At 35.3% G+C, this 11,204-nt stretch overlaps 1 protein-coding gene across 2 annotated transcripts; it reads left to right on the plus strand.

The window, feature by feature from the left end:
- Positions 1-651: 651 nt before the first annotated feature.
- Positions 652-7,100, plus strand: LOC126727210 (probable serine/threonine-protein kinase WNK4). Of its 2 annotated transcripts, none has more exons than XM_050432779.1 (7): positions 652-1,606; positions 3,073-3,338; positions 3,888-4,111; positions 4,201-4,358; positions 4,434-4,737; positions 4,958-5,296; positions 6,295-7,100. In XM_050432779.1, exons 1-7 carry the CDS (start codon positions 1,517-1,519, stop codon positions 6,804-6,806), a joined length of 1,893 nt encoding a protein of 630 aa, XP_050288736.1. In that variant the 5' UTR covers positions 652-1,516; the 3' UTR covers positions 6,807-7,100. The 2 variants fall into 2 exon arrangements, with proteins under 2 accessions (XP_050288736.1, XP_050288744.1); XM_050432787.1 differs by having other exon boundaries at positions 6,340-7,100.
- Positions 7,101-11,204: the final 4,104 nt, after the last annotated feature.

The raw sequence follows: 11,204 nt of genomic DNA on the forward strand, positions 1-11,204 counted from the left end.
AAATTTTAACTTTTTATAGTCTAAAGTTATGCATAACAAATAAGTTTATTGATTGAATAGTAAATAATATCCGATTCGAACGAAATTTGACTTATGTGTTAAGAATATAAAAAATATGCAATCCAAAAGTTAAATTTTCAAAATTCACATTTAATAAAACAAATTGAAAATTTTTCTTTAAACCAGTAATTTGGAAAAAAAAAAAAAAACTTTGTAACTATAGTGGCATTTGCGTACTACTTTTTCTGCGTTTTTAATTACGTTTCTCTAGGTTATATGCATTGTTTATAGGACCCATAAGTACGAAATTTGACAAATATAATTTTAAAATTAAATTTTATAATACTATTCACACCTTTAAAAATTATTATATTATAAAATTTTTAGTAATAAATTTTTAATTTTTAATAATGATATTCAAACATACCCATAGGCTCGATAGACAGAATGCCCGACAAAAATATATAAAGATTTTCGGAAAAGAAAAACATCTCCCAAAGCATTGATGTAATGTGACGATACAATCACAATCATCATCATCCCTGGGAAGGCCGCCAGCTCTACCTTTTGTGGGGACCACACCTCCCCCTGTACACTAAAACGTCATACAGTTCCGTCTCATTCTCTTTTATTTAAGACAAGCCAACCTCAACACTTTGGTCCACTCCACCAACACCAACACAGTCCCATATTGTCTTTCTATTCTTGCTCTTCTCTCTTCCAAATTCCTTTGCTTTTTTACCTTTCAAATCTCTTTCTCTCTCTCTCTGCTTTAAGAGCCCCATTTCTTATTTTTTTCTCTTTGTCATCCACAAATGTTACCTCCAAAGCATGGCCACAGATTCTTCAAGTTCCGTATCCAAGCACTCCTTCAATCTTAACAAGCTCCCGAAACTGTCCCTCCTCACATCCCACAATTGCTTCTCACCCTCATTCTAATATTCCTAGCATCTTAAAACAAAAAAACAAAAACATATTCTTTCTGCTTATCTTTATCGGGTTAATCCGAATTAGTAAAATTCCTACCACTACACCAACCTTTTCACTCTCAAACTTTTGTCAAATACACTTAGTATTTTTCTTTTTTACCTTAAAAAAAAAAAAAAAACAAAAACACAGAGATAAATCTAAATGTTTGCTAAGAACTACGACTTCTCACGTGCGGTTGTGGAAATGGCATGGATCATGCTGAGGATTGACTACTCCAGGCTTTTCTGGCTCCTCTTCGGTGTTTTCTCCTACGAAAATCACGAGGGAAAGCCGCGGATTTAGACCACGTTTTTTCATTTTTTTATTATTACTACTTTGAATTTTAATTACTAGTTCCTTACTTACTTACCTAGCTAAAAGATTTTACGTAAGAATCTGAAATCCTTAACAGACTGGGAATTTGAATTGTCCCAACATCTCTCACCAAAAGTTCAGTTAGCTAGGTGGGCAGTTCTTGTCTCTCTTGGACAACAACAACAACAACAGCAACAACAAGGTTGGTGCTTTGGTCTTTGGGAGCTCAAACATGTTCAGGACCAATATTGGAGAACGCACTAATGAGTCCAAATCGGAATATGGATACGTGGAAACCGATCCCACCCATCGATATGGCAGAGTAAGCTAAAGTTACAACCTTTTTTAATATCTCTTTGGATTATATTATATGATTCTCTTTTTTGATGAGTTACATATTACTCATTCGAATTGTTGATTTCTGTGTCTGTTTCCATATATAGTTTACAAATTTTAAAGAACGAACAACAAAACAAAACGTGTCTTTCAACACCATGTGCACAGCTTGTTATACTGATTATTGTTTTTTCTTTTGTCTGAAATTTTCTTGTTTTGCTTTTGGGGCAAACAAATAATTTCATTTTTCTTTTTTTACTAAATGTTATTCGAGGATTTGCAGTGCTGGGAGCGTCTCAAGTCTAAAGCTATTTTTTTTTTTTTCTTGGTTTCGAACAAAAAACAAAAAAGCTCTTCCATGGCGTGATTTGGTTCACAAATATAATATATTATCGTTGACAGTCGTTGATTTATTATTGGCACAAGTATTATTAATTTGAAGCGTTCAATGTAACAGCTGAGAGTTCTACAATATATTACTCTTATGCATATGTCATGCCAATAATACACTGTACCTACTATATTATCGGGACTAGTTGCTTCTGGTGAAGCTTAATCACCGGGTAGATGATTATCTTAATCAGGAAATAGTTAGTTTCATTTATATGCTAGTTTGTTGTTGTCTGAGAAATCTTTAGCGTGTTTCCAATAACTAGTGATTTAGCGACTCTTAATGAAGGACCAATTGTTGTCTCATAAGACTTTGTACATGAATGCAAAATGTTGATAAAATTGTTTTCATACACTGGAGTTTGGTTAGTGAATTTAACTTGGTGAAATGCTTGGACCGTGATTGTTTGTGGTGCTCAACATCACTCTGATATTAGTTTTAGTAGTGAAATGATCAATAGATCTTATTATTAGCTCGTGTAAGAATTTTGTTGGGATTTTTCACTCATGGAAAAAAAATGTCATTTTTCTTCTGTGGGACTTAAGTATGATAATTTCATGCACTCTGAAACTACACCTTGTAACACCAAGACAATTATATATATAGTGACCAGGACACATGATAAAATATTTTCTTGTTTCCAATAGAAGGTATAGGAGAGTATTATCAAAGGAATAACAAGAAACTTGAACCGACAGAAGCCTTTGAATGGAAAACATAAAACAGGCAATGTATTCATGAATAGGCAGATAACTTGAATGTGATTAAACATGACTCTTGTATCCAAGACCAATCCAGATCGGATGAAACTTGATGATGTCGATGACAATGGTTATATACCGTTTCTCTTGCTTACTTATGCACACATTTATTATTTTGTAAGCCTTGCTTAATTAGTTTGCTTGGAATGGTCAAGAAGAAGTGTCATGTTCTATTGCAACCTTACCTGATCTTCTTTCTTATTTTTATTTTTTTCCTTTTAACTTTGTTGGCTGATTACTTGATCAATGGTAATACTGAATATTTTGACGTGATGATAGTATTCTCTTTGTGATTTCTAGTTTAATGAAGTTCTTGGAAAAGGAGCAATGAAGAAAGTGTACAAGGCAATCGATGAGTTCCTTGGGATTGAGGTGGCATGGAATCAAGTAAAACTGAATGAGGTGCTTCGCTCACCAGATGATTTGCAGCGGCTGTACTCAGAGGTTCATCTCCTCAGCACCCTTAATCATGACTCTATCATCAAATTCCATGCCTCCTGGATTGATGTTAATCGCAAGACCTTCAACTTCATTACTGAAATGTTTACTTCGGGGACGCTTAGAGAGTAATTTCTTTCCCAATTCTACTTTTTCCAAATGCACTAATCCCTTGATTTCCACTCTTAGAACTAGGCAAACTTGTTGCAGACAACATGTGAATAACAAGCCTCTTAATTAGGTGATCATAATTTTTGATTGTATGATATGTCAAAGAATTTAGAAGAGATACGTGGTATTTTGTGTTGGGGTCTGTGGTCGCCCAATCTAATGTTACAGCAAACAAATATAGACAAAAAGAAAACTTGTTTGAAAAAATACCCCGTCTATGGCTTCTACATTCTACATTTTACATTTTTATAATCTTCATAAAAAAACTTACAGTGATGGAGTGATTTTTTTATTTGCAAATAATTGGAATAGAAACTATCCACCATCATTTCAAAATTAGAAAGAATATTCTGCAAATAATCTGAAAGAACAGGACCAGATGAGCCCTGTGGATATGTTAAGTAAGGAACCACACTTCTGGGTAGCTGTACTTTGTATGAAATGTTATTCTCTAATTTGAATCATTATTTGCATAATATAACATACAACATCCTGGTGTGATACAGATACAGGAAGAAATATGAGAAAGTACACATCCGGGCGATTAAGTGCTGGGCTCGCCAAATCTTAAGGGGTCTAGTTTATCTGCATGGCCATGATCCTCCAGTAATTCATAGAGACCTTAAGTGTGATAACATCTTTGTTAATGGTCATCTTGGACAAGTCAAGATTGGTGATCTAGGATTAGCAGCAATTCTTCGTGGTTCCCAGTCAGCCCACAGTGTTATAGGTACTTATTTTTCTGGCATTAGCACATGAATCTTGTAGGTACTCATCTCATCTAATTATATCTAATTGAACTCTTCTCTAATGTGTTAGGTACCCCGGAGTTCATGGCACCTGAATTATATGAAGAAGATTACAATGAACTTGTTGATGTATATTCATTTGGCTTGTGTGTTTTGGAGATGCTTACATCTGAATACCCATATAGTGAATGTTCCAACCCTGCACAAATCTACAAGAAAGTGACATCGGTACGTTCAGCTTTGATGCTAAGTTTATAGATGTCTGTCAAACTAGTATCTCAGCCAACCACTTTCTTTGTTCAGGGGAAGCTTCCAGGAGCATTCTACCGGATTGAAGACTTGGAAGCACAGAGATTTATTGGAAAATGCTTAGTAACTGCTTCAAAAAGATTATCAGCAAAAGAATTATTGCTTGACCCTTTTCTCGCATCTGATAAAGATGAACAGCTGCCCCTGAAAAAGCTTGGCAGTCAGAATCCATTTTTAAGTCAAAGAGATATGGAGAAACTAAAGTTGAGTGATCCAGCTAGGACGAAAATGACAATCACAGGGAAGCTCAATCCTGATGATTCCATCTTTCTCAAAGTGCAGATTGCTGATAAGGATGGTACTACCTTAGCTATCCCTTCACATGTTTCAAAGTAACCATTTCTATGGAAAGCCTTGTTCTGGAACACATCCAAGCATATTCTTGATTAATTTGAATTCATATTTCATGAAACCAATGGGTCTAAAATTTGGCTAAAAGTTTCTGGACATACTGTAATTTTAATGACTGGCTACAGTTCCAACCCCAAGTAGTAAACTTTTTAACCGCCTTGTTGCAGGTTCTGCCAGAAACATATATTTCCCTTTTGATATTTTAACCGATACTCCAATTGATGTTGCAACGGAGATGGTGAAGGAGTTGGAGATCACTGATTGGGAACCATTTGAAATTGCGGATATGATTGAAGGAGAGATTTCTGCTTTAGTACCACATTGGAGAAAAAGGGACACGTCTCATCTTGAAACCCACCAGACATTTAACTACCAAGATGATCATGATGATCATGATGGGCCTCATCATTCCTTTCAGTCTTTCTCCTCCTGTTCATCATCCCAAGTATCGGCATCAGGCTTAATGAGGATTGATGAAACAGCAGACCACTATGATTGGCTCCAAGGTATTGCACTTTAGTTCTTTCAAAGTTAATATGTTACTTTACATGCCCTTATTGACTGATGCATACTAGAATTACAAACCACTGCTCTAATAGAAGGCTTCTTAGAGTATCACTTAGACATGGTCACTTAATCAAGGAAAGGGATATTAGTATCGAACATATGTAACCACCCTCACATAGGGGTGGATCCTAGAAGTCTAGAAAGCCTCTGTAACCGTTACACTATATATCTTCTTCTTAGAGCATCTTCAGCAGATTAGGTAAATTTTTATACTATTTGGAGAATGAACAGTGACTTTTACCTTTTAACTATCCACTTTTTCAAATACACTTTCCAACAGATTCTTTATCTGATTCTCTATCTTATTTAAATATTATTTCTTCATTCATTATTTATTATTTTTTTAACAACTACACATCTTCCAACATTTTTTTATTCAATACCTTATTATTATAATAAAAAAAAAATATTTGAAGAATGAACAATAGCTCATCAGATTTGATGAGCTATTGTTCATGAACCTTGTTGGAGTGTCATTTTGTGGGTTTACTCTCTATAATAGAGAGTATTTTGTGTTTAGAGAGCCTATTGGAGATGCTCTTAACCATGGCATAAAGGAGAGTGCTGCAACCGGTTGGTCACTGAACCCATGTGATGCAGTTATAACAAATATAGGTCAGTGTGTATAATTCCTCCAAGCCATTCTCAGGCTTTTGGGCACAAACCCTATCCAACGTCAAATATTGGGCCTTGAATGCTTGTGTGGGATATAATATGTAACATTGAGTTGGGTGAGTGAGGCTCAGGCTGGACTGTCCAGTGGCAGGCCCTGCCCCTAACCTGATTTCACATACCCATGATGTATGATGTTAATTTTCCTAGTGAAGTCCTAGAAAGTCTGGCTGCATTTTCCTAGATAAAGCTAGAAGGGTTCGGGAAAGTCTCAATTTTCGAAATTTCAAATCTCAATGTCAATTAGAAGCACTTGCTGCTGCAGATAATTTGCTTGATGATACCAGCTCTCAAAGCTCTTCACACTCAGGAACATATTCCAACTTATATTACTTATCTGGCAATGAGCACGAATCCAATACAAGTCCAACAAGGGGAGATCAACATAGCATCACAAAGACTCACAAGTGTACAAGGTTCTGTCCTGGGGAAGTCCATAACACGGGCCAGTCCATGGCTGGTAATTTCTGCAGGCAATGCACGGTTTTACGTGGATCACATGGAGCTTCTAGTTCTAAAGAAAAGGTGTTGGTGGACAACCGCATATTAATGAGAAACAGGTCTCTAGTAGATGTACGTAGCCAATTACTACACAGGTCATTGGTGGAGGAGGTGAACAAGCGCAGGTTATTCAAAACAGTTGGAGCCGTGGAAAATATTGGGTTTCAAGCACCAATTGAGGTTTCTAAAAACGTGTCACGGCCATCTGGTGATGCTTTTTCAATGAGAAGTACCAAAAATGGCAGGAAGCAAGGACATCAAATCAGAAGAAATTGAAAATGCTTCAATGAGAAGAATGATAGATATGTTAAAAGATGCAGACACATACAAAATGCTTAGTTCAATGTAGAATGGCCCTCTGTGTATAAAGATAGTTTTGAAGTTGATTTCAAGGCCCTTCTGTAATAAAAAAAAAAGAGAGGGTAGGGGGTGGGCAATAGGCATCAATGTCAGCTGGTACGAGAATTGGGCAAATTCAACGTGCTGTGTAGTAAAATTCTGGATAGAATTGTATGTAAATATGTCTACAAGGAGCGTGATGTTTGAGAATAAACGCCTGTTTGAAACTAAGGTTCTTATTTCTTGATTTGCATTCTCTTTACTGCCTTATATGAAAGTAAAATGAAAAAACAAAAAAAACAAAAGGGCAAAACAATGCATTTCTTAAGAAGAATTTTGCTAAGTCTCCTTTAGATTTAGGATATAAAGGAAATCACGAAATAGCTAGGTGGACTCAGAAACTTGGGAGCGGCTCCCTTGCTTTGTTGAATCCACATCCTTTGGGAGTTTTGTGGGTAAAAGGCTAGGATCAAGCATTTTAGAAAACCCTCCCAAAATTATTTTGTTAATTCTAGGTTAATGGGCTGGGTAACGGTCCGGCCCAGCTAACACCTATATATGGGCAGAAAAACTAGCCACGCTGCCCTAGTCTAACCCAATGGGGCTAGTGGGCTACCTATGGGCCTTAATAGTACTAGGCCGGGCCATGGGTTGTGGAATATTTGGCAACCCTTAAATCAAGGCTATCTTAGAGGATATGATGAGTATGATCCTCTCTTGATCAAACTCCACAATTTAACATTAAGGTGACTTGAATGGGGGAGTCTTTGTTACTAACATGGTTAACACAAGAAGAAGTGGAAAAGCCTTAACGGAACCCACTCATGACAGCATCACTCTATAACAAAGTCATTCCTTTGAAGGGGGATACACTGATAACCAACCCATAACTATCAAACTCTTACTATCAATTAATACACTAATAAGAAAGAGAAAATTAAGTTGAGGGAATGAAAATATGAAGAGGAAGACTAAAATAACATTAGTGAGAAAAGAACATATCAATTAAAGAAGTAACTGAAAGTACAATTTTTGATAGAATTGAATGACAAAAACTATTATATACGTTATTGATCTTACCTAATTTGTTGAGAATTCAAAACTGACCCTAAAAAATATGGGATTATAACTTGTAATTATTTATCTATATTTGTTTCATTAGTTTGAGCACTTCGCATTTTATTTTAGTTTTATTAGGGTTGATGTAAGTGGTAATAAGTTATTTTGATGAGAACTTTGAAGGTGGATTGATGGTTGTTGCTAGGAAGAACAAGTGCAAATTGGCTAGCAATAGAGTTAGAGTGGTCTTGTGTTGTGGAGAGATTAGGAAATGAAACAGTGTGTTAGGCATATTATGGCCCAAGTGGCCCATGTACTTGTAGACTTTACATTAGGTTCATTGTAACATAAGAGCTTAATTAATATCAAAATGTGGCCAAAAAAAAAAAAAAAAAAAAAAAATAAATAAATAAAAGAGGTTTCTTAAAATTGAAAAAAAAAGGGGAATAGTTGTGGGAATAAAGAATTTCCTACAATCTTTTCACCATGCTTAAAGTTGAGTTTATCAATTAGGAACTGAAAATTTGCTATCCTATTTCCTCTCAACTTGAAGTTGATTCCCAAGTATTTGCTGGGGCACTGCGCCAGATTAACTTGAAGATTCTTAGCAATAGCTTCCTAGGTTTCTTTTGGCATATTTAAAGAACAAAAAAGATCAAATTTACCCAAATTGATCTTCTGACCAGAGATATTGCAATACCAATCCAGGGTGTTTTGTAGATTTCTTAAAGAGTACTTATCATTCCTAAAAAACAGCAAGGAATCATTAGTAGAAAACAAATGAGTGAAGAAAAGACCCCTCTTACCCACCCTTACCCCTTGAATTCTCTTTGAGCTTTCAGCCTGTAACAAAGATATTGAAAGAATATTAGCACATATAAGGAAGAGATATAGGAATAGAGGGTCTCCCTGTCTCAAACCTTGGGAAGGTTGAAAAGAAGTTGTTAAATTTCCATTCACCAAAAGAGTATAGTTGACAGAGGTTAGACATTCCATGATCCATTTAACCCATTTAGTGTCAAATTTCATAATTGTAAGCATTGCCCTCAAAAAATTCCATTTCACTCTATCATATGCTTTACTCATATCTATCTTCAAAGCTCCAAAACTGTATTTTCTACCTTTCTTCTTCCTAAGTGTGTCCATAATATCATGAGCTAAGGATATTATCTGATATATTTCTACCCTTAATGAAAGCGTTTTGATATGGGCGATATAATGGAATCCATGAAGGGTTTCAACCTATTAACCATAATCTTTGATATGACTTTGTAGAGCACATTACATAGGCTAATAGGTCTGAAATGTGACACCTCCTTAGGGAAGCTGATTTTGGGGATAAGGGTAATCAAGGTATTATTAAGAGCCCTACATAAGGAGCTTGACTAGAAGAAGGCTTGAACAACATTTGTGACATCTGTTTTGATAGTATCCCAAAAGTGTTGGAAGAAGAAAGTTGGGATTCCATCAAGGCTAAGGGCTTTATGGGAATCCAACTGGAACACAGTGTCCTCTATCTCCTTATTTGAGATAGGTCTATTAAGACTGCAAATTTGTTGATTAGATAAGGTAGGGATTTGTAGACCGTAGAGATCTTGGATTATATCATTTGCACTTCTATTTTTGTTGCCTTCATAGCTCCTCCTGAAGTGATTAGAGAGAATAGATTCCACTTCCTCAAAATTGTCAGTAAGGTTGCCTTGCTCATCCCTAATCTAAAGAATTCTATTGTTACCCCTCCTTTGTTTTACCACTGTTTGGAAGTATTTGGTGTTCCTATCCCCTTGCAAAATCCACTTGGTTCTAGCTTTTTGTGCCCACAATAATTCTTCCCTATTTAAAAGGTCTTCCAACTCTTCCCTAATCACTCTTTCCCTCCTAGTGTCATCAGGAGTATTTATGGCATTTTGAATCTGCTGCAACTGATTCTGCTTCCTCCAGATTTCAGTTTCTACTCTACCAAACACATTTCTATTCCATTCTAAAGCAACTCTCCTCACATTGCTAAGTTTATTTTTCAGTTGTATAGCTCTAGACCCTTGTGTTTGAAGATCCTAGGCCTTATTGATCATGCCCTTGTAGTCAGGATGAGTGATCCACATGTACTCAAATCTGAAAGGTCTTCTCCTAAAAGGTAAGTGATGTTCTAAGTCCAAAAGTATGGGGTCAAATTTGATGATGGGGAGGTTCTTAAGGGAGTACAAAGGGTACCTATTGATCCATTCCACAATATGCTTAAAGTTGTCTTTATCATTATGCACTTATCCATTATCCTCTCTTTTGAATTAAACGGTATTTAATTATGATTTATTTTGAAAAAACATTAAGGAAAATGTCATTTTTGCAATTTTGAATTAGGATAGAGTTGTATTATTGAGTATAGCATACGTTTGGTTTAGGAGGCTATGCAACTTTGTCGTTGATAGTTTTTTTTTTTTTTTTTTCTTGTTGAAATTTTGTCAATTTCTTTATTAGTTTATTCAAATATTTTGGCCTTTAGAGTTTCCTTCATTAATTAGTGGGATGACTTCTTATTATCATGTAAACCTTCATGTTCATTCTTTTTCATGCTTCCGTTCACCATTCAATTATCACACACGATTAGACAACAACTTTAACACAGTGTAGTTCATAGTAGAGTAGATTTGCTTATTGCTAAGGGGAAATGGGTTTGATTATTGTAATTTGTGTTGGATATATTTCAACAATTTACTTTTGTGATAAAGCAAAAGGAACAACATACAAATCTAAATATAAGCAATGACACAAATAAATGTGATAGACAAAAGTAATAAATAGATATTGTATATATAAGAAGAAATTTGGAAATAATTAAAAACTCACAGACCAAATGCATGAAGGACAAATGATTCAGATCTAGTCTAATGTTTGACACAATTTCCTAAAAACAGATTTTGCCCCTCACACAATTTGTGGTGCTTTGAGACTCACAGACATCTGCCTCTTAGGATAAATGATCTACAACACGAATAAGAAGCACACAAGGTCTGTGCTCTGCGAACAACACTATGTCTCTTTCTCTTTTTTTTGACTCAAATGAATGCACAAAATATTCTTTCTGGGAGAGTTTCTCAAAAGTAGTTTTTCATGAATGAGGGATTATAAATATATATGTTACTGAATAGAAAATTTTTTTTAGAAGTAACTGCTGTATACAGACTTACTAACTCAAAAAATAAAACAATAAAATATTATTATTAATTGGACAAGAGAGCCTAGTCCACACATTCCTAAACCTCAACCCAATGTCCAACC

The sequence above is a fragment of the Quercus robur genome, chromosome 1 (assembly GCF_932294415.1).
Source record: "Quercus robur chromosome 1, dhQueRobu3.1, whole genome shotgun sequence".
Taxonomy (NCBI): domain Eukaryota; kingdom Viridiplantae; phylum Streptophyta; class Magnoliopsida; order Fagales; family Fagaceae; genus Quercus; species Quercus robur.